The 23739-nt window shown below is 38.6% G+C and overlaps 1 protein-coding gene across 1 annotated transcript in view; it reads left to right on the top strand.

Annotated features, from left to right (window-relative positions):
* The first annotated feature begins 242 nt into the window (after positions 1 to 242).
* The window catches only part of LOC104621201 (putative interleukin-17 receptor E-like), a 24418-nt gene continuing 921 nt past the window's right edge, over positions 243 to 23739 (top strand). Inside the window, exons 1-14 of the mRNA XM_010287628.1 lie at positions 243 to 342; positions 1790 to 1899; positions 3346 to 3460; positions 5072 to 5116; positions 5938 to 6077; positions 6241 to 6312; positions 8527 to 8581; positions 12017 to 12180; positions 14555 to 14599; positions 15239 to 15296; positions 15634 to 15779; positions 20673 to 20732; positions 21783 to 21840; positions 23581 to 23635. Of these exons, the coding sequence (XP_010285930.1) occupies positions 243 to 342; positions 1790 to 1899; positions 3346 to 3460; positions 5072 to 5116; positions 5938 to 6077; positions 6241 to 6312; positions 8527 to 8581; positions 12017 to 12180; positions 14555 to 14599; positions 15239 to 15296; positions 15634 to 15779; positions 20673 to 20732; positions 21783 to 21840; positions 23581 to 23635 (1223 nt within the window). The remainder of the gene's footprint in view (positions 343 to 1789; positions 1900 to 3345; positions 3461 to 5071; positions 5117 to 5937; positions 6078 to 6240; positions 6313 to 8526; positions 8582 to 12016; positions 12181 to 14554; positions 14600 to 15238; positions 15297 to 15633; positions 15780 to 20672; positions 20733 to 21782; positions 21841 to 23580; positions 23636 to 23739) is intronic.

Raw genomic sequence — 23739 nt, 5'->3', positions numbered from 1 at the left:
TCCAACCCCCCTGCATTGCTAGTGAAGCCAACTAGTTATGTTGGCCATGTGAAAGTCTCAGGTCAAGTATTGGCTTTGCTGAAGTCGGTTCCTGCTGATTTCAGTAGAGCTGGAGATTCACCTTCGGTGCTTTCTCTCCCCCAGATATCTTGTGCACGATGAGATTTCTATGTCTTTGTATTTGCATTGCAGATGACATTTTTAACAGCTTCTGCCATGATGCTCCTGCATCTTTATCTTCTATGGTACTGAAAAGCATGAAGATCTCAACAGTGATGAAATGTGTCCAAGGAAGCCCATGCTCTCTTCATTTAAACATTAAAGGAACTCTGAGTCTGGATGGTAGGAAGTAGATTTGCTGCTGAATAATTTCTGTTTACTTTTTGTTTATAGATTTTCAGCCAAGTTTTGTTCCATATTGCAATATTTGTGTCCAAGCTCTTTTCACATAATTATATCAGAAAGATATTTTTTGTGAAACCATTTTATCATAGAATCATAGAATACTTTGGGTTGGAAGGGACCTTCAAAGGTCATCTAGTCCAATGCCCTTGCAACGAGCCGGGACATTTTCAACTAGACCAGGTTGCTCAGAGCCCTGTCCAATCTGACCTTGAATGTTTCCAGGGATGGGGCTTCTCCCACCTCTCTGGGCAACGTGTGCCAGTGTATTACCATCCTCATTGTGAAAAATGTCTTCTTTATATCTAGTCTGAATTTACCCTCTTTTAGTTTAAAACCATTACCCCTTGTCTGATCGCTACAGCTCCTGCTAAAAAGTTTGTCCCCATCTTTCTTATAAGCCCCCTTTAAGTACTGGAAGGCTGCAGTAAGGTCTCCCTGGAGCCTCCTCCAGGCTGAACAACCCAACTCTCTCAGCCTGTCCTCAATCCCTCTGATCATTTTTGTGGTCCTTCTCTGGACCCGCTCCAACAGGTCCATGTCTTTCATCCAGCTCCAGAGCTGGATGCAGGACTCCAGATGGGGTCTCACCAGAGTGGAGTAGAGGGGCAGAATCACCTCCCTCGACCTGCTGGCCATGCTGCTTTGGATGCAGCCCAGGATACGGTTGGCTTTCTGGGCTGTGAGCGCACAGTGCCGGCTCATGTCCAGCTTTTCATCCCCCAGGACCCCCAGTACCCACATTTTACTACAAACTAGAATAAAGACATGGCCCTTCTCAAGGGAATGAGAACTGTGATAATGAATTTAAGACAACTGAATTTTTGCTTCCAACATAATACACTTAACTTGTCCTCTACCAGTGCCCCAAGCATACTGCTGCCCTTTTCTTTCTTGCTCTGACATGCGTGCATGCACACATGCACTCCCCCTCCCGCCCCCCAAATTCTGTCTGCCTTGGTAACTCAGACATGAGTGACTGCCCCAACAGAAGGAGAAACAGTCTATGTGTCTGAAGTTACAATTCTGCGCTAAAATAAAATTAAATCACTCAAACATTTTAGGCATAGTCTCTTTTTACTAACACCCTGCCATTCATGTGCTTAGTGTGTTACCATTTAGGTAATTCCTGGTGTGCTTCACTCAGAATTAATAGGTTTATTTTTTAAGTTTACAGAAGAATTTGCATAATTAAAGCTTTAATTTATAGCGATCTATATTAAATCCTTGTTACTACCCCCGTGTGTGTGTTGTTTTAACAGAGATAAAATAGATGTGCCTTTCACTTAGAAGGAAAGCTTACTATATGGTATATTTTAATTTATTTTTTGGTTTTCTTAAAGTTGCTCAAATTATATTTTTGAAATCTATTCCTAACTCATTTCAGAAAATATCCGTGGGCTGGAAATATGTTCTCTTTCACTGGACACACAGCAATCTCAGTGCACGAACGTGAGATTTGCTAGGAAAAAAAGCAAGATGCTTAATGGAAAGAAGGTAGACTCCTTTTTTGGGTTGTTTTTAATTTAAACATTTATGAGCCTTTGGAAAAAATATTTTGTATCTCTCATTTTCTTCTCTTATTGACTTTGTGGAAAACTGCAATGAAATTTATGCTTCAGCATTGTCAAATGAAACTTCATAACAAAATATCCTTTTATAACCTATAAATTCAGTTCTCCACCATTTTTATACTTCTTGCCTTTACCTTTTTGCAAGAGAAACTGCTCTGCAAAGCTGAATTTTCATATCAATCTTGCTAGCTTTCTTTTTTTGCCCACCATATCGTGGGTAAGCTTTTGTAACTCCAATTGCTAGGAAGCATAATGCCACAGGGATTTTAAGTACATAAATATGATTTAAGTTCAACCATGTCAATGGAATTTACACTTCTAGAAGACAGCGAAGTGCCTAAGCACTTGTGCATATCTGTCCTGAAGTCATTGTAATAATTGCAAAAGCAGAGTACAATTTTTTACTAAACTAAACCCAGAAGTATTTGTTATTAAAATACGCAACTAGGAAAGAAAGAAAACCATCCTTGACCAACTGAATTTTTGCTTCCAATTACTGGTGGATAACTGTTATTAATCCCATACAAAGTGTGTTACTTCATGTGCTTTGTAAATGTTATATTGATTGCACATGTGAAACAAAGTTCTTCTCCCAGACTGCAGTTGCAGTTTACGCTCTGTATCACTTGATGATCAAATGTGCCTATAGGCAATGCGGGGCCAGCAATGAACAACTGGTAGCTTTTAGGGTAAGGCAAGACTCAACAAACGCACTTAATGAAATTTTCTTAGTTTCGGTTCAGTGACTAGAATGGTGACATGAGCTGTCCTGTACCCTCCAAATGCCTTCTACCAAATAGGAGTATATCCAACATGAAAACCTATATGGAATTTAATAATTACTGCTAGCAGTGAGAGAATGACCTGCTGTAACTGGACCCCGACTTTTGTCTCCTAAATTACTTTCTCTCTCACAAACTGTTACTGGAATGAATAAATTTGCTGAAGTTGTCATTAAATGTTTAAACAGACTTTTTTCCCTATTCTGCAAGTGTTTGTGCTTGTAAAACACCTACAAACTAGGACTTTTGGTAGTATGGAAGACCTTTTTGCTTTTGAAGTTCAATAAGCATCGGGTACCTGTATTTCTATGCTTTTAGTATTATTTCATAGCTTGTAGATATTTGGATTTCTGGAATTGAAAGCAACATCCTAGATTAGAAGTAATGATATGCTTGGAAATCCTTTCATTCAATGGCATCTGCTTCTTTTACATTCTTAATGCTGTATTATCTGAGACTGCTTAATGCTCCTCGTAAATAGCAATAAACCTGAACAAAGAATATTGCTTGCTTAACTCTGGTAACCAGTGGTTTTCAGGTATTCTGGAAGTCACACACAAACTTGATTTTATAAATGTTTTAAACAGGTACAGGTACAATTCAATTGCATTGAAGTCAATGTAGCACAACACATCTACGTGACCATGAAAACAGTACCAAATTACTGTGAAGTCAAGCTGAGTCAGGAATACTACGTTGAAGGTAGGAAAACACCTTAAACCAAATGTTTTTCAAGAAACACCTTTTCAAAGAAAAAAACCCAAAACAAACAAAAAACCCCCCAAATACAAAGCCAAATCATGTTCTGGGATACACTGATTTAACTGATGGTAGATCTCCTATGCCAGGACCAGTCTTATTCTACATTTCAATGATTTATTTTGTGCATAGAAATGTCTGACTAGCTATAAAAAACAGAGACCAGAGTTTATATCTAAAAGTACATGGAAAACTGAACTACATTATGCATTTGTCCTAACTGACCTTCTTGTGTCCGGCATGCCCTCTTTCTCTGCCTGCAGTTCAGTCCTGTGTGCTCCCTGTGCGTAAGATAGAGCCTCTGCATCTCTTCATGGTTAGGCCACGGGTGGTTTCAGAGATTGAGGCAAGCTTAGTAAGAAAATGTAAAGAAATTTCTTTTTACTTTCATTAGCTAGCTGTTCTATTGCCTGTTTTCATGTAACTGGATAAGATAAGGTAGCATTTTTCCATGTTTTTGGAGTAAGGTGCCTACTGTGTGCATATAAAAAGAGATTCAGCACTGTGTTCCAACCAAGATACAGTGTGGATAGTGAAGACAAGTGCACCAAATGGTGTTGCAAAAATGAAATGAGACCCCTTGTTTGGTCTGGTGCCCGGGCTTGTCCTGCCTTCCCATCTCCAGAGCCTGTGGGTGGGTGACTCTTGCCCTTGCCCCTTGGTACTGTACCATCCCTTGCACACAGTATCAGACGCGTTGTGGCTGTTTCACTCTTTCATAGAAGTAAAGCCTTTTTGTATTTAAAAAGCCTTTAATTTTCTTGATAAATCCTGATTCACTATTGAAGTGGATGTGTACTTTATTAATTAAGAGGGGGGGAAATAAGGTTTTATAATGCACAGTTTTAAGATGCTTTACAAAGGTGAGTAAACAAATGAAAATAGGAAATATTTCTCTCGGGAAAAGAACTGTGTGGGGAAATGAGAGCAGAGTGCTGCTCTAATACTGAGCTAAGCAAGGAGACGTGAAAACAGTAGGCAGCATATTATGGACTGATTTAGTATTCTTAAATCAAGATTTAAGTTTTGGAGATAGATAGAAATACTAGGTGTTAGTTCTGAAAGTGTTGCCTGGCCTCCAATTCCGGTAAGCTCCCTGGGAGCTAAATAGGATGTTCCTTTGTAAGCCTAGAATAGAGTTAGAATAGCAAAAATAGACAGTTGTTTATAATAGAGCAATAAGCCTGGTGAGCAACAGGAGCAGCTTTCAAGGAAAGAATAACTGAAATTATTATTATCATTGTTATTATTACTTAAATTATTGTTAGGCACTAGGTAAAGAAGTGCACTGTTATATCCTAGATTGCCACCTGAAACTGCTGATGAGGTTTTCCAGTAGAAACCCCACACTGGTGAGATAGTTCCTTAAGGCAAGTTGTGATAAGGGTACTTTTCTTTTTTGCTATTTATCTACAAGTGGATGTAAATCTGCCTTTAAAAAGGGGTATAAGAGATAGGTTTCCTGTTGGGAAGTTATTGGACCATTTGTCAGTTTATTTACACAGTTACACAAATAAAGCAGCACTGAAGAAAACTCTGGCTTCTATTTTGCAGATTGCAGAAACAGTGATGTGGGAAAACATATTTCAGCTTGTTCGGGTGAGCTGATCTTCTATATAACTTAAAGTTGTGAGATATTTCTGGTGACCTATACGATACGTTTTCATAGCTCAATGAGAGGGAGAAAACCTGTGTTTTACAACTACCAGTACTTATAATTACCGTGTAGTTGATACCAAATGTCCTGGAAAATGTGTTTCTTTATATTGTCTTGGAAATGCTAGATAGCTGATAAAGATATTGACAACTTATTTAATACTTAAACTTTTGGAAATAGATTTGTGTCTTTTTCATGCACTTCAGATTGCTGGTTTTATAGTCTATGGTCTATAGACAGACCTCATAAATAGATTTAAATTAATTTACCAAACTGCTATCCTGATTTTGGCATACCAATGAATTTAAAAAAAATAAAATATTCCCCCACATATTGTATTTGTCTAACATAGTTGCACATATTCTCTATGTAAGAAATTGGTACCTTGGGATAATCAGCTTTTGTGGTAGTATCAGTGTGTGTATTTTAAGTATTTGTACATGAACCACATAACATTTCAAGTACTGAGGCTGAGGTACAATCCTGGCTTCTCAGTATTGCCAGTGCTAATTTAAGACAATAACACTGAAATTTATTGTAACGAAAATTATTATATCTCATAAAATAAGAATACCTTTAGGAATATCAGGCTATAAAATAATTAATTCAAACATACTAGGTAAGAATCTATAGATATTGAATTTCACCTCCATCACATTATGAAATATATTCTGTACCTTTTATAAAGAAATAACGAAATCAGAAATAATAAATTAATAAAGAAACAGATGTGATAATGTCATGCTTGAATTTTCTTTTTCAGCTGGAATGTTTGATTATAATGTAGACAGGACAAGGAAAATTATATCAGTGAATGTATCCAACTTTCTTCGAGATCAAGATTATTACGTTCGTCTGTGCCACAAATGGTTTACCTGTGAAGATGTAGGGGCATTTGCTGTGGTGAGTTACAGCTCAAAGCAGTTTGTTGAACTGTTGGGGGGTGGCTTATAGGTAGAAATGCTCATTGAGGTCGTAGTTATAGGAAATGCCCTTCTATATCTTTATCTAGCTTTATTAAAAGTCATTTAATGTCCTGGATTCATGGCCATCTTTTTCATTTCAGATAAAAGGGAAGGAATCTTTAAAATCTGTTTCTCTGAAATATTCTCAGCTACTCCCTTGTCTTTGCATTGAGGTAATACTGTCTGGAATTTGGTATATACTTGTGTTTCTGATTTAAAGAAATTTTATCTGGGTTTTGTGCTAGGAAAGGAGGAAAAATCTGTAGAAAAAAGGCTCTAGACCTAAGTTTTTCACTAAGGCTTGTCTGACCTTATGATTATGTAAATGTAGAAGAGATTTTTTTTAGGAAACACTAATTAAAACACGGAGATAAGAAAATAGGATACAATTTACATTAATTTATGGAAAGTATTGTGTAAGATTAATATGCCTGTTTTTTTTATAAGCAATTGAAGACAGAAAATTTAATCTGACTGAATTTCAGCATAGCATTTGATATGGTGTTGCATGAGAAACTAAAAGAAGAATTGAGGAAGCTGGGGGTGAGAACAAGATTTATATGGTTGATAATAGCTAGCTGGAGGGCTAACTTGACTACTCCTGTTGAATGGGGCTGTGCTTGTAGGAAGGTTATTTAAGGACCACACTTAAACAACTTCTTATACAAATGTTTTCATCAATGACATGGGCACAAAAGGTGGGAACGTGTTAATGAGATTTGCTGATAATACAGTTGAGAGGTGTAATCAAAATGGAAGAGGGTCAGGATAATTAGACGAGACTAGAGATTTTAATATGTAAAATAACTACAGGAGGATGAAAGTGCAAGTTCACGCACTTGCTCTAATAAAAAGAATTCTTGCTGTAAGATGCAAGTCCTCGTTTAGAAATAAGAGTGGAGGAAAAATATTTGGGTATAATAGTTCATCGCAGCATGATTAAACTAACATGCTCACAATGATGTAAATATGAACAAAGGTCTAGTGGGTTAGATTATTCCAAGCTAACAGCAAAGTATGGGCAAGGCCTTCTTTGAAATACTGTAGGCAATTCTTGTGTCCATATTCAAGAAATATTAATCCAAATGGAAGATGTACCATCTAGAACGGCTGGTGAATGGAGAGACTGTCACACAAAGGAGATTCAAAGAACATGTTTTCAATAGCCTGGTAAAACACATGCGAAGTGAATATGTTTGTTGACACATGAGAAGGGTTACATAAGGAAAAAGAACAGATTTTTTAAGCTAACGTCATTTTTGCCACAAGAATGAAGGGGGATAAACTTTATTCCATGAATAATTCATGATAGCTACAGATTTTTTCCTGATAATCTGACAAGTGAGATTTTGGAATATCTTTCATTAAAAAAACAGTCACCAATTTAAAATGATCTTGGTAAGATATAAAGATATTATGTGACCTAGTTTCTCAGTGAATTTTGCGGTAGAATTTACCTTGCAGACTAAGATACCTAAATGTAGATGTCCAGATGTAGATACCTACATTGGAATTAAATGTTCAAACTCTTATGGTCAGTGACGATCTAATTAATGCAGTCAGTTACTCAACTGACCAAATGTAGATGGCTATTTTGGGATGTGCTGCATAGCACTGTAGACTCCACTGGCTGCATTGGTTAGATATTCATAGGGCTACTATAATAGTAATTTGGGCATTTTGTTCACACTCAGATGTGTACATTGTAGGCATCTAAAATCACATACCTTAATATATGTGAGTTGAACCACAAGGTCTCTTCCAAGCCTAGGGATTTTTTTTTATTCCACTGTGAAAGGTATGAGGTTACTGGAAAGATATTATTCCTCCCAGCATAGACACAGAGAATTCCACAATACAATTGCTCAGCAAGCAGATGGGAACTGTGAGTAACAGAAACATTTGCGCATGAGTCTAAATAATTAGGGTATAGTAACAGCCATGCACATATACTTGCAGATTGGGTTCAGTGTTAGTCCTCAGATTTTAAGGGTACATCCTTTACCATAACAAAGGCCAGGAAATCTGATATTCTGATTCTTGAATGTCTTTTGATACCCCTAGAAAGTAATGACACTGTAAGAAACTTAATGAAAATCAAACTGAAAGACTTTCTCAATGAAATTGGGCTAAATATATGACTCAGAAATTGTTGGAATATAGTGCTAGAAGGGATCACCTTATTTCATCAGCTCCAATCCCCTAATGATGAACAATAAAATAGGTATCTAGTGCAAAACGTTCTTTAAAAAAACTACTTCCAAAGCTTTCTAATAAACATAGCATCTTTATCTTTGGTGGAAATGTTTTCTGCTACATTCTGTCTTAAATGTTAAAAACTGGTGTATCTGAGAATCTATAGCTAATGGCCACTTTCTGGGTTGTAGGGTTGGCTGGCAGTTCCAGATGCAAGGAGGATACAGCTTTGCCCCTTTGAAAATGGCAAGTATTGTGTGATTACTCTTTATATGAGTGACTTTCAGCAGCTCCAGTAGTATGTCACAATTTGAAATTCATGTAAGGTGAAAATCATGCATTGCAAAACTTCAAGGAAATTGTCATATTGGTTTGTTATACTGTGGGTAGATGAAATAATTTACTTTCAGACTGAAAAGTTCACCGAGTTTATGCCAATATAAACACTAAGTAACTTTCTAGTCATTTCCCACATTTTCCATGCAAACTGGCCAGAAGGCAGAAAAGCCACTGAGGAGAGCTTTGAAATGCTGGTGTGAGAAGAGGGCTTCAAGGAGAGATTTGAAGAAAGTGACTGACACCCAACTTAAAGGAGGGAAAAGGGAGTTGAAAAAGAAGACAGTTAACTGCATATGGGAGTTCCCATACTTAATGGGAAATTATTCACAGAAAGTGTTCCAGCAAAGTCAGAATCTGGTCTGAGATGACAGCTGAAAAAGAAATTGTCATATTACATAGGTCTTTAGTGAAAGTTTTACCAGGCAGATAGAAAAAAGCATCACCTGAAGAAGTGTTTTATTGTGTTAAGTCCAATGTAAGCACAATAATATTTTTTCCCCAGACTTTACTAAGAAGCCCATTAAGGGACTTTAGTATTTGATTAAAAAAAAAAAAAAGAATAAAAACACCAACCCATCCAATAGCACATCCAAACTCCATTAAACTGCATAGACATTCACTGCAATCCTTTCACAATCTTGCAGGGCTGACATATTTCTGTTAAAATGGAAGCAATTTCCTCTTTGGTTATCCCAGCCTTCATTTCTGATTTATTTTACTGTGGCAGAATATAGTGTTTGTGACATTACCATTCCTTTGTAGCAATGGAGTGCAGTTTGACTAAATAAAAAGGGAATTTTTTTCTCTATTTAAGCAGTAGAGAGACTTACAAGAATGCTAAGCTCTGTAGCTGTGTCTGTCATGTAGTCAGATCTCGCTTTAAGGTCATCAAAACAAAGCCTATTGGCCATCCACAGTATGAAGTCCTCACCTGTATTCTTAGTAGCTGTTCAGCCTGAGGCTGGGTCTCATGGGGCACAAGTTGTTTTCTTCCAAATTTTCTCCTATCTTTACCTATTTCCTGTGCTTGGAATGGTTATGCTTTGCAAGTGCAGGAAATTTAGCTCATGAATCCGATGATTCCTTCTTTCCTTCTGTATTCTGTTTCTTTTCCTTTCCCTCTTACTACAGTCATTCTCCTCTCTGGTGCCCTTTTATCATAGAATCACAGAATAGTTTGGGTTGGAAGGGACCTTTAAAGGTCATCTAGTCCGGCAATGAGCAGGGACATCTTCAACTAGCTCAGGTTGCTCTGAGCCCCATCCAGCCTGACCTTGATGTGAGAAGAGGGCTTCAAGGAGAGGGATGGGGCATCTACCACCTCTCTGGGCAACCTATGCCAGTGTGTCACCGTAGCTGAAGCATAGGTTACAAAGCTTTATGTAGCCAGAGGAAAGACATTATGTGCTTTGGCACACTGAAGCTCTTGAAGCTTATTTCTGTCCATTCAGGAAGTTTCAATGGAAAATTACAATCGAAAACTTAACTTATACCTTTGATAATGGAGTGAATACGGGAAACACCGTTTTACAGCTATGCTTTTTGTTTACTCAGCTATCCTCCTTGCAGATATCTCAAGCAATTTTTCAGACTCGAGCATCCAGCAATTTAAATATATAAGGAGTGCCAGCTTTTGAGCCACATATTGCTTTTTTTTTAAATCTTTTTCCTAACTGACAGCTCTGCTGGAATATCTAGAGTAAATTGGTTCTTTGTTTTTTGGCTTATTTATCTTTCATGCAATAAAGTTGGGATTATAGATTTAGTTCTGTGTAAGAGGTCATTAGCAGTTATGTATAAGAAAGAAGCCTCTCTGTGTAATAACTCTTTTGAGTTAATGTAACTAAGAGAAGAAAAAAAGGAAAAAAGAATGTCTATTGGTTATTAAACAATATAACTATATGAGACTGAAGATGAATGAGCATCTTTATCATGATATAAATAAGCAGATGCTACAAAGGAGTAAAACAGAAAGAAACACAGGTAAATAAGTCAATGAGCAGGCTTTGCAGTCAGGTTAAATATTCTCTAAACATTACCTTTATGGTACATTTCCATTCATTAAAAACAACATTAAAAAAAATACCAAAATCTCCAGAAGTTTTTGTAATAATAATGAAGAATAAAAATCTATACTTCATAGAAAGTTTCAGTATTTTGATGTGTATACATTGGGACACAAAGTTAAGACAGCAAGAGATTTGGCAGAATTAAAGGGTCTGGAGGTTTCTATTAGAAAATATCAAAAGGTTTTATTTCAGGACATTTCTGAGAGAAGCAATACCAATAGGAATTGTTGTTATGCTTCATGGGTGTTGAATTTGGACACCTGTTGTTTCCATTTTTTGGTGTTGATTGTGCTTCTTCACTTTGCTACATTTTCTAGTCATGGGTATTGTCTGTTCACTCCTCTTGAACATCCAACTGGCCATGTTTTCAAGTTTTTGCTTCACAAATAGCTGCAGAAGTATATTTTTCTCCTACTTCTGACTACTAGGCAAACGTAAAATTTTCCAAATTACTTCTTGATGTATGAGCTGAAATATCAGTTTGAATTTCATGCTGGAAATTCTGTAATCTATGTGCAGGTAAACGGAAAAGAAAGTCAGTACGAAGTGACTAGTTTGACGAATCAAATATATCAGACAGCTTTTATTATATAATAGTGCTTATTTACGATATCCCCAAATATATGTTGACTAGCTCTGAGATTATGGTGTGCCCAGCATACATAGAAAGAAGATCTACATAAATGCTGTAGAAAAATTATTTATTGTGAATTGCTTGTATAGCTTTATTTACTATTGGAGTTCTTGATAGTCAGCTAAAGGCTTAAATTTATTTTCTTACATATACATTGTGTGCATGTAAATCCTACAAGACACACAGAGTCTGAGTCTCCAATACCATGACCTCTAGTCACTAATATCTATGGATTAATTCCAATTTACTATACACAGTTAACTGAAGGTCCTTGGTTAGGAATTCTCTTGCGTTATACTCCCTCTGTGATTGATGGGCAGAAAACACACTTCCAGTGCAGCCGACTTAGGAGCTGAGGCGTCATTCCCTGGTGATGCCTATCTATCACCGTAGTGGGAGACTGGTAAAACCAAGCTCCTAGGTTGAGTACCACTGGTAAATGCCAACACTTCAGAGGGATGAATTCAAGTTTTACACTGTTACAATGTGAAACACTGCGGTTCTAATTGATTGGTGAAAATAAAAAGGAAATGGAAAAGCAATGCTTTTGGTTTTAAGCACATGTGTAGGTACCAGGTTTATGAACAATTCCGATTCATTTTTAGACATCTTGAATAATGTTTCCCTCTTTGTGCACAGATACAAAGGTGCTATGGGATAATATTGTTTACAACCCAGCGACACAAACCCTAGCTTGGGAGCCAGCCTGTCCTGTGCTTGTCACGGTTAACCTATGCAGGTTAATGAAGCCTAATGACCACTGTGAAGATATACAAAACTCTTCAAAAAATTCTACTGAGAAAGTAAGAGCTATGCAGACTTATTAAAACTGTGCGATTGAAGGCCATGACCAAAGGCATAATGTGAAGAACTAGACTTTGGAATAAGAGCTGTTGCAAACTCCTCTCTTCTCTGATACATAAAACTATTCATAATCACAGTCTGTTCTGGTACACTAACCACATGATTTATTCAAAGAGCTCATATTGAATGACTCATTATTAAGGAATAAAAAGTGGAGATGACTGTGAAGCTAGTAACGTTTGCTGCATTCTTTGGTGTAAATAGGGTCTGCTTTTCATTTATAGTAAAGGCATGATTCATCTGCCCTGACTTTGCCGTCTAAAAGATAGGTCTTCAAGTCTACGCTATTCATCTCAGATTCCCTTTAAAGTAAGTAAATGAAGCAGACATATTGAGAGGACAACTCTTCTCATCTGAAGATAGGCATGCAAGAAAGGTTGGAAGGTTTTCTCTCTGAAGGTGCCTCTTTCTCTTCACTGACCATGACAAGAGCCTATTATGATTAGATCATATTTGGATATTTAACATTTAGACACCTAAAATGTAAGTGAAATGAAGCTAAATCTCTTTAAATCTTACTGGAGACATAACGGTACCTTGGTAGGGCATGATTGGTTTGTACTCTATTCAGACCTCTTTGAAGTGCGTTCCTCAAACTGGTCCAATGTCTTGAAATAGCGGGTATTGAAATATCCGGTTCCTCAGTTCTTCCACCACTTATGTTCTAAAAAGTTGAAAAGAGTTTTCACTGCATGTATCTTGAACTGCTTAATACTGCAGTCTGAAGTCTAATGATGCTGAATGCACTGGAGTTATGAGGTTGGTTAGAATTCTGGCTTTCATCTTGAAAAGTAGCTTTCAGCTTTCCTGAATGTGGAGAAAGCCAGTAAACTTCAGGTAACAACTGAAAAGGCAAATGAAATCAAATACAAATTCTTAATTTTTGACACTTGATGAGTATTATTCTGATGACATTATTTTGGGTGGGGGGCTGACTCAAGACTGTTGAATGCTTTTTTGATTAGGAACTCCTGGCCAACTGTTTAGTGATTGTTAAATAAACCACTATTTTATGGGTTTCAACAAAGCTTTGATCTTGCAAAACCAAATACATTTAATTTTATACATGTGAGCAGTCCCTGTGGGACTCATGATCTGTTGACAACAAGCACAATTCATTGCTTGCAGGAAAGAAAAAGAAAAGAGAAAAAAAAAAAAAGAAAGAAAAAAAAAAGAAGGAAGCCTAAAATGAGGTTTGGCTGGTAATGGTCATATCTATCACCCGGAATACAATCCAAGATTAGTTTGTTACAGATGATAAATGTTTTCCTGTATTTATTAATATTCATGGACAGAATGAATTTTCCCTTTTTTCATAATTCATCCTAAAAGGTTTGATACCGAATTTAGTCCATTTCTTGTGCTGTAACCCTGAAGATCTCTATAGTATGCCGGAGACTACTGCAGAGATTCCTCACATAGTGTCAGCTCCCCCAGTAAATCCACACAATGCCGCACACTCTAATACCATACGCATGTAGTGACTTGGGCCCAAAAGCTACACAACACTTCTCTCTAATTAGGTTGGGGCTTTCTCTGTTGATGACAATGCTGTCTCCAGTATCTGAGTGGACTCTTACAGAACTATCGTCTGTGAGCCTATTGTAGACATACCTGAGGACATCCATTATGTTCGTCTCAAAAAAGTTACAGGAAAGAGGTGTTACTTTGGTCATGATGCCATGTGTTGTGTGTAGGGTCCATTGTGATCAGTCGCTTGAGCAATGGTGTTTATTTAAGTAAGATCACTTACATGGGTAGTAATTGTTTATATGAGACAAAGCTTTTTATGCTGAAGCCCTTGGCGGGTAAGCAGTTGTTAATCAAGAATGCAACACTTTGTAGGTCACTTAAGTGGATGTCTAAAATTCAGTCTACATTTAAATCTTTTCTGGAATAGGGATATGAAAAATTGAAAAGTTTCTGAAGTGAAGGTGGAACAACACTTTTGGGTGTATGTTTAAATGTTCTGCTGAGTTGTTGATAAGTGGTAAATAAGTGACTGAAACAAGATGACTGTGTAATCAGAATTTTGCACACAAGCCACCACAGAATCAATTAATTTAGTTCTAATTTGTTAGACTGATGATAAAAATGCTAAATGTTACAGATAAAAAGAAGCAAATTATTCAGTAATCCAAAGTAGAGATTATTTCTATTCTTACTATTTTATGTGATTAACTTCCTAGGATGTTTATAAAGCAAACAAACCAGTTCCTTTCTCAGTAATCAAACCATGAACATTTTGGGTAATTGATTCTGTGAAATCAGTTAATGAAACTAGCTAATGCTGAGTGTTCTCTTTTCAAGCAGGTTAAATATTCTCGTGTGGACACTCACCCAAGACTTTGCATGAAGGTAAAGGGGTTTCTTTGTAAAACAACTATTAACTGCCCTCTTTCTGTCAGCTCTAAAAAAAATGATTTGCTAATGTTCTTTAGGATCAATATTTTGTTTCATAGCTCTGATGAATGGGAAGTAAGAATTAAGGAAATCTGAAAGATAAGATTAAAAGGAGGTTCTTCGGAGGTGCAGCAGCAATGGTAGGACACAGGTTCGATTGTGTCCTCTGTTTGCTTAAGAAAAGGGAAAATATGTTTTGGGTCAATGCAAACTCTGAAGCACGCACTAAATTTAACATATAAAGATTTCCATATTAAATATTTGGTAATAAAAATGATCAATACACTACATTTACTGGAGCACCCTTTTTTATTCTAGTTGAGAAAAAAAAGCCATGTAAGGTTAATATAGGAATATTATTTTCTTTTAGATTCCTTTTAAGTCAGTGGTACTACATGTTTCTGTAAAATGAGCATGTGCATAAATATCTGAAGAATTGGGGGACCTAATTTAAATCAAGGGTTGGAAGATACAGGAAAGTTGTGAATTCACCTTCTGCAACTTTCTAGAATGCACTGATCATCTCTAGTTGAATCTGTAGCCACATATTGAAATTGAAAAATTGATTTTCCTAACAGATTTCTCTGCTTTCAGTTTACAACCAAGCAAGGCTTTTGGGTTAAATGTCCATTTGCTCATGGAGAATTTCCAGGTAAATATATTTTTTTAATTACATAATATTAAATTGTGAAAAATATTGAAATCAGTCACTAGATATGAGGTCTCTCCAGTAAGCAAGCGAGATGTGTTTACATCACTGTGCTTGTAAATTATGGCAAAGGGATTTGTCAGCTTGCTACTTCTGTGTAACCCCAGTAGATCAAGTGTTTATCAGTATAAAAAGTAACTTGTGGGAATCAAAATAATGACTTGTGTATCATTTGATGGCACTTAACAAATTAAAAAGACAGTTATTTTAAATATAACAATTTAGGATATAATATGTGGTCCTTGTACATCTAAAAGTAAGTCTTTTCCCCTAATATCAGCTTGGAAAATGAGAACTGCTGCAGCTGCAGAACAAATACAAGTTTTCTTCACATCCCAAACCAAGGCACAGTTCTCAGTGCTTGTGTGTAACAGGACGCAGCTGGCCTCATGTGAATCTGTTGGGAAGCACCATTCAGTCTCTGTGGTTTGTATATATTATTTCTTAAACATTGTAAGGCTTTTAAACCTATCTAACTGCATTCATTTGTTATTCCATTTATCGCTCTGCAGCTTGAAAGCATTAATAAACACATGCATGTACATACTGGAACAATTACTTGAACATTTTTAAAGCATGTAGTTCTAATGCTGAGCTCACACTGAAACAAGAAATAAATAAGGATCCTGAAGTCAAATGAGTCACATCAAAGGAAGTGGCTATTGAGTGGAACCTTAATATTCTTTTAACGTAATTTTTGTGGTGTAGTTTTTCTGTTACGTATACAGCAAATGCTAGTGTTAGTATTTCATACATGGGTCAGTGGTACAGCTGACCTGGCAAATCTCACATCATGAAATGTAACACTTGAGGCATAAACCCATGATGATCTTGAGCCACTCTGAATCTCACAGCTGCCAAAACAAACTCAACAGAGGAAAAAAAGGTAAGTTTTCAGCCAAATTAACTTTTTGAGCTAGCTGATTGTGTGACTACACAACTGCTTCCAGCAAAGCAGGGGAGACAGGGAAAAGATTATGGGAGGGTGAGATTTCTGTTTCAGGCAGCAGCTGGTCATGAAATGGGAGCCTTATTCCTCTCTTGCAACTAAGCCCGTATGTCATACAACGCCAGTGCAGCGCTGTGGCTTGGCCTTGCCCTTTAACCCTGCCTATCAGAGTTACCTTGTTGGCTTGACCTGTGATCTAGTGAGAGGTATACCTGGGAAGTGGGGTCAAATAGCAGAAGAGTGGCCATAGCATTATTTTTCAAATAGGAGAATATTGGCAAGATGGGTCCTAGGAGCTACTAGGACCACCATGCTGAAAGGAATCCTGCTGGTTCAGCTCCTCAGTACTCTTATGTCCACCCCTAAATGTTCTCTCCCCTGGCCAGGTATATGAGATGTCATATGATAGATTTTGACAAAGCTGAGAAATCCAGACATTGTGATTCCTATTGTTATTTATCACTATGCCTGTTGACTTCACTCTGCTGTAGTGTGATGTTCTTTAGAAGACATAAGCATGCTGTAGCTCCTACACCTTTCCTCTTTTTAGGATATATTCCAGCTGTACTTCTTTCTTTCCTACTGTATGCAGGTAAATGCTGCAACTGTGACTTTTTCAAGTACCTCTGATGCTTTCAGTGTGCAGGGTGCACATACCAGGGGGTAGCTGACAAGCAGACAGCTATGAATAAGGACTTTTTAAACTCCGAACTCAAAGGAGTGGACACTGAAAGCTGAACTTACTTTGTAATCATAGAATCATTTAAGTTGGAAAAGACCTCCAAGTCCAACCATTAACCTAGCACAGCCAAGTCCGCCACTAAATCATGGCCCTAAGCACCACTTCTGTGTGTCTTTTAAATACCTCCAGGGATGGTGACTCAACCACTTCCCTGGGCAGCCTGTTCCAATGCTTGACCACTCTCTCAGTAAAGAGATTTTTCATAATATCCAATTTCAGCCTCCCCGGCATGACTTGTGGCTATTTCCCCTTATCCTATCACTAGTTACTTGGGAAAAAGAGACCAACACCCACCTCACCACAACCCCTTTTTAGGTAGTTGTAGAGAGCGATGAGGTCTCACCTCAGCCTCCTCTTCTCCAGACTAAACAACCCCAGTTCCCTCAGCCGCTCCTCATAACACCTGTGCTCTAGACCCTTCACCAGCTTCATTGCCCTTCTCTGGACATGCTCCAGCACCTTAATGTTCTTGTAAGTGAGGGGCCCAGAACTGAACACAGGGTTTGAGGTGCGGCATCACCAGTGCTGAGTACAGGGGCACGATCACTTCCCTACTCCTGCTGGCCACACTATTTCTGATAGAGGCCAGGACTCTGTTCGCCTTCTTGGCCACCTGGGCACACTGCTGGCTCATGTTCAGCCGGCTGTCAACCAGCACCCCCAGGTCCTTTTCCACTGGGCAGCCCTCCAGCCACTCCTCCCCAAGCCTGTAGCGTTACATGGGTTTGTTTTGACTCAAGTGCAGGACCTGGCACTTGGCCTTATTAAACCTCATACAGTTGGCCTCAGACCATTGATCCACCCTATCCAGATCCCTCTGCAGAGCCCTCCTACCCTCCAGCAGATCAACACTGTCACCTTCAAACTTACTGAGGGAGCACTCGATCCCCTCATCCATATTCTTGATAAACAGAACTGTCCCCAATACTGAGCCCTGGGGAACACCGCTTGTGACCAGCCGCCCACTGGATTTAACTCTACTCACCAGAACTCTTCGGGCCCAGCCGTTCAGCCAGGTTTTTACCCTGCAAAGAGCTTGCCTGTCCAAACCATGAGCAGACAGTTTCTCCAGGAGCATGCTGTGGGAAACCATGTCAAAGACCTTACTAACGTCTAGGTAGAAAACCACAGCCTTTCCCTCATCCACTAGGGGGGTCACCTGGTCATAGAAGGAGATCAGGTTGGTCAAGCAAGACCTGCCCTTCATAAACCCATGCTGGCTGGGCTTGATCCCCTGGTTTTCCTGTACATGCCACGTGATGGCGCTCAAGATGATCTGTTCCATAACCTTCCCCAGCACCGAGGTCAGACTCACAGGCCTGTAGTTCCCTGGATCCTCCTTCCAGCCCTTCTTGTAGATGGGCATCACATTTGCTAACCTCCAGTCAACTGGGACCTTCCCGGTTAGCCAAGACTGCTGATAGATGACTGAAAGTGGCTTGGTGAGCATTCCACCAGCTCCCTCAGTACCCTCAGCTCAATTCCATCTGGCCCCATAGACCTGTGTGTGTTTAAATGCTGTAGCAGATCACTGACCATTTCCCCTTGGATTATGGGGCTTCATTCTGCTTTCCGTCCCTGTCTTCCAGCTCAGGATTCTGGGTACCCCGAGAACAACCGGTCTTACTGTGAAAGACTGAGGCAAAGGCAGCATTAAGCACCTCAACCTTTTCCTTATCCTTTGTCACTGTTTCCCTCCACATCCAATAAAAGATGGTGATTCTTTTTAGCCCTCCTTCTGTTGTTAATGTATTTATAGAAACCTATTAAATTGTCTTTTATGGCAGTAGCCAGATTAAGTTCTAGTTGCGCTTTGGCCCTTCTAATTTTCTCCCTGAATAACCTCATGGCATCTTTGTAGTCCTGAGTTGCCTGCTCCTATTTCCAAAGATCCTAAACTCTCCTTTTTTCCTGAGTTCCAGCCAAAGCTCTCTGTTCAGCCAGGCCAGTCTTCTTTCACTCCCACTTGTCTTTTGGCATGTAGGGATGGCCTGCTCCTGCGTCTTTAAGATTTCCTTCTTGAAGAATGTCCAGCCTTCCTGGACTCCTTTGCCCTTCAGGACTGCCTCCCAAGGGACTCTGTCAACCAGTCTCCTAAACAGGCCAAAGTCTGCCCTCCAGAAGTCCAAAGTACCAGTTCTGCTGAACTCCCTCCTCACTTCTCCAAGAATCAAAAACTCTACCATTTTGTAACCGTTGTGTCCAAGGCAGGCTCCAACCACCACATCACCCACAAGTCCTTCTCTGTTCAGCGGTGTCCAGCGGGGCACCTTCCCTAACTGGGTCACTCACCATCTATGTCAGGAAGTTATCTTCTGAATCAGTTTAGTTCTTTATTACATCTCTGGTGAGGAATGTAACAGAGTGGCTCTTTAAAAGCGGAGTTTTCCAACTCAGCTTTGCTGCTCAAGCTTAAGTGGAACGTGATAACTGCTTCTGCAGGGGATCCTAGAGCTGAATAATCATGGGGAAATTCGTGGGAAAAAGCAGCTATCCTAATCAACACAGACCACAGAGAGCATTGGTGGCACTGTCAAGAGTCTGTCCTAATGGGGAAAGGTATCTGGGGAAATGCTGTATTACCACCAGAGATGGAGATCTGTATGGTAGAAGAGTTGTCAAACGCTGTGCTTGGTGAACACTTACAGTGGCACTTCCCTTCAGCCAGCTTATTTCGCATGAAATCTGTAGAGTTCAGACTTTCTGGTTTTAAAGACTCCCTTTGTGAACTGCTAAGTGAGAAGGGTAGTGGTGGAGCACCAATAAATCACAGCTAGGTATTGAAGTGTGTGTTTCATGAAGGGCATTAATGCATTTAAAAAATGCTGTTTTCTTCCCTTTGGTACAAAGCTGTTATGTCCTCTGCTACTGTGACACAATGGGAGCCCACAAAAATTATACACAGTTCTGTCTCAACAACAACACGAGCAGTATACACAAAGTTTTCATCAAGACTTAGCTCTGTGTTCCCAGAAACCAATGTTCATTCTCCACCTAGTAATCCCTGTTCAGTCATGCTTGAAGAAGAATGTATTCACTTAAATTGCCTCAAATTATTTTAGGAGCTTGCCACACTAAAAACAGCGGTGTAGGATTCACAGCTATTAGTGGAGAAATGAACATTATTTTGAGGACAAGCCATAAACAATCAAATGTTAAATGTCAGAACAGTCATTTAGGATGATTTTACCCTAAGGCAGAACTTGTTCTCAGCATGCAATGTGATGGGAAATCCAGAAGAACTGTAAAGAAAGGGTGATTCCTTCAACTCATGTACACCAGGGAAAAGAAGTGAAGATGCTCATTGGCTAATATGGTATGCGCAGCCGTGGCGGGGAGGGTGTCCCGACTTACGATGCTTCATAAAATGCAGGAACATTAGCCTTCTTCCTGTGCTGCCCAACTTGTGCTTGGCAAAACTACACCAGCTGCTTATGGTCATTGAGATCTGGGGATATCTCTGAAAATAAATAGCCTTCCATAACGTTTATATACTTTATTAATTCTCTGACATAGTAAAACATGTAGCATTATTGGGAAACAAACCAAAGGCCTGGAGAGACACAACACATTTCCATTGTTCCAGAGTAAGGAAAATAATAGTTTTAAATTTTTTTCTTTTCATCAGGGAGATTCTGTATCAATCACTATGTCACAGGAAATGTGTGGGTCAACAATTTGCATTCAGGTATGTGTCTTGATTTTGCCAGGTACTCTGTAGAAAATAAACAAACATTAAAAAAAAAAAAAGAAAACCAGCAGGCACTCTCTCTGCTTTCTCCTCCCAGCCAAATCTGATTACTGTGTGAACGGGAGATGACAAAGAGCATTATTTATAGCTTGATGTGTTGCCACCACCTCTTGTTGAGATGATGTTAATTAACAGAGAAGTTGCTCTCCATGATCTTGCTCCTTTGTCAGTGGTAGATAAAGGGATATCATCAGGAAATTGCTAATCTTGTCTTTATATGTTCGTTTGTAATAAAAAGTTCCAAGGTATCAAAAGATGCAAGTAAATCATACATAAAATTTTCAAAAATTGCCATGAGCTGGAAAGGGTTAGACATATAGCAAACAGCACAGTAAGTGCATAGTGTGCTAGAATTAGCACTCCTGAAAGCAGAGCTGAGCAAATGATTTCTGACATTTTTGCACACTATTTCCATAGCTGAACTTTATTAAGACAACTGTAATAGAAAATGACCATGAAGCTGATAGGTTTATTCCTCTCTGGAGTTGCTGTTCTCAGCAGACACGGGGACAAGAGAGACTGGCAGCCGGAGCTGCGAGGCTGCAGCAGCTGCCCTGGATGGCCCTTGTCAGCTTCACTTTCAGCGGCTAGGAAGAAGGGGGCAAGCTGAAAGTGAGATTGGCAAGAGCCTTCTAGGTAATGAGAGCTGTGCTTCTTTCCCTAGTGAAAATTCAGATTTGGTGGTAAAATTGATGTTTTCCTGCTTAAATCATTTATTTTGTAAATAAGACATTATCTGTCAGAATACAGTTTTCCCCCTGTTGCCCCCCCCCCCAATCTGATCAGGTTTATCATTTAGAAACCTAAGAGTGATTGCAACTCACTAAATATACACTAGACCAGTGGTCTCCATATGCATTTATTTAAAAACAGATTAGAAAATGCAATACTTGAGTAAACTAATAAAGCAATCTCATTTTGTCAACACAAGTGTTTAGTAACAGATCTGCTGAAAGGGGAATAAGCCTCAATTCTTTCTTTTAAAAGGGCTGGAGGACAGATGTAGATTATTCAGTTCCACTGCAGATCTGTGATATCCACTGTGGTAAGTATTAATGATAATGAAAGAAGAATTATGTCTTGACTGTATAGAAGAGAGCATCTCAGGTGATGTGTGTTTTCATTGGGAAAATGAGGTGTGTTTTCATTGGGAAAATGACATCTACACATGGTAGATGTCTGCGTGTCAGCTAGGTATGCTCAGCTTCCTTTATACACAATGGCCTCATGTATCTCAGCTAGCTTTTAATTAGCTACTGCAAGGGCATCTTGTGTGGCTGGCTGTTTTATCTGTTCCTGGGTGAATTTTCCATCCTGTGCCAAGTTCTGTGTGCCACACCTATATTTACCTTGCTCTCGGTACATGAGGTAACTAGTTAAAAACAATCCTTGGCAAGTAGGCACACAGTGCTGTCATTGTAGTGATTGCAGCACAGCCCTACTGTTAATTCCCCACCTCTGGAAGGACAGTAGTACTTCCCTCCACCGCAGAACAGTGAGGATATTATTATTATTTGAGGTACACTCAGATACGCTCATGGAGTCAGAATATTCTGAAATCTCCAAGCCCTGAAAGTAAGGCATTGTGGAAGCCAGAGAGTTCAGAGTCAACTAAGGCTGTGGGGTTTTACGGTGAAGAGTGCAAGGAGTGGATTGACTAATTTACAACTAAAAAGTCTAAAAGGAGTCAAGCTGAGAGAAGGCTCAGTCTGAGCATTGCCAAAGACATCTTCCCAAACCCACCCAACCAACCAATCTTCCCTCCCAGTTCATCATAAACATAGTGATTCCTGTGGCAGATTTTCTTTGTTTTCTGAAAATACCTGTCAGTTAACTATAGCTTCAGATTTGGAAGCCTGACACTAAAAACGAGGGGGCTTGAATTTGTAGCCTACATGAAGTTCTCTATGCAAGCACTTGCATAATGCTAGTTCAGGTTTCTTCTCTACTTAAAAACTCACAAGAAGCCCACCTAAGGTAAATCAATTAAATAGAGTGTAATAATTCTTGTAAGAATGGGATGCTATTGTGTTTGAACCTAAGATGTTAAAAAAAACCAATCCACATAAAAGTGAAAGGAATATTAAACCTACGATTTCTCCACAATTTGTGACAATTTGGATTACAGAAAATGCAGAAGTAAATGAGAAATAATCTTATCAATGGCATAAGGAAAATAGTGAAAATATTTACTGCATACGTCTTTGTAAAATAGAAATTTACATTGTTACATATCACTGTCAAAGATACCAAGCAGTGTCGGTATGCCCAAAAGAGCCATAATGTTATTAACATGTATTTTGTTACTCAAAACTAAGATTCCAGTGATGACAGTATGTATTACAAAAAAATCAGTGTAGCTAACCATAATGAAGGCTACTCACTTTCCAGGTGCAAGAAGAGTTTTCTGGCATGTAAAATGCATTATACTGCAATGCATTGCATTTTTCTATCAGTAGCTGTGCTTTGGAATTAGAATGGCATAACCTTATTTGCTCTAAAGAGGATGGAAAAGGGAAAATGCCCCCTCCTCTTCTTTTTTTTAATTTAACAGCATTGGCTTAGAGACACAACTTTGTGTTCTTTTTAAATTTTTTTTTTCCTTTGGCCACTTTTCTGGATTCCGTTTAATGTAGCCAAACATACTGAGACAGTATTTCACTTATTAAAAAAGAAACTTATCTATTCTGAATGAAACATTAAGTCAAATCAGTTAATTTGAGAATAAATATGTGAACCATAATGAAAACAAAATCGCAATCTACATTTGAACTCGTTTCTTCAGGTTTTCATGGTCAGACATACGGCGATGGAAGCCCAGCAAAGGCCATGACACACAGGTATCCATCCAATGTATAGTTTAAAACATCTTTGAGAGTTGATAGAGTTGTAAATCCTGCAAACATTTCACTGGCCTCTCTAAAGAACAGGAGCAATGTTTGAG

The sequence above is a fragment of the Phaethon lepturus genome, unplaced genomic scaffold (assembly GCF_000687285.1).
Source record: "Phaethon lepturus isolate BGI_N335 unplaced genomic scaffold, ASM68728v1 scaffold4845, whole genome shotgun sequence".
Lineage (NCBI taxonomy): Eukaryota > Metazoa > Chordata > Aves > Phaethontiformes > Phaethontidae > Phaethon > Phaethon lepturus.
This window is presented reverse-complemented; position numbering and strand designations above follow the sequence as displayed.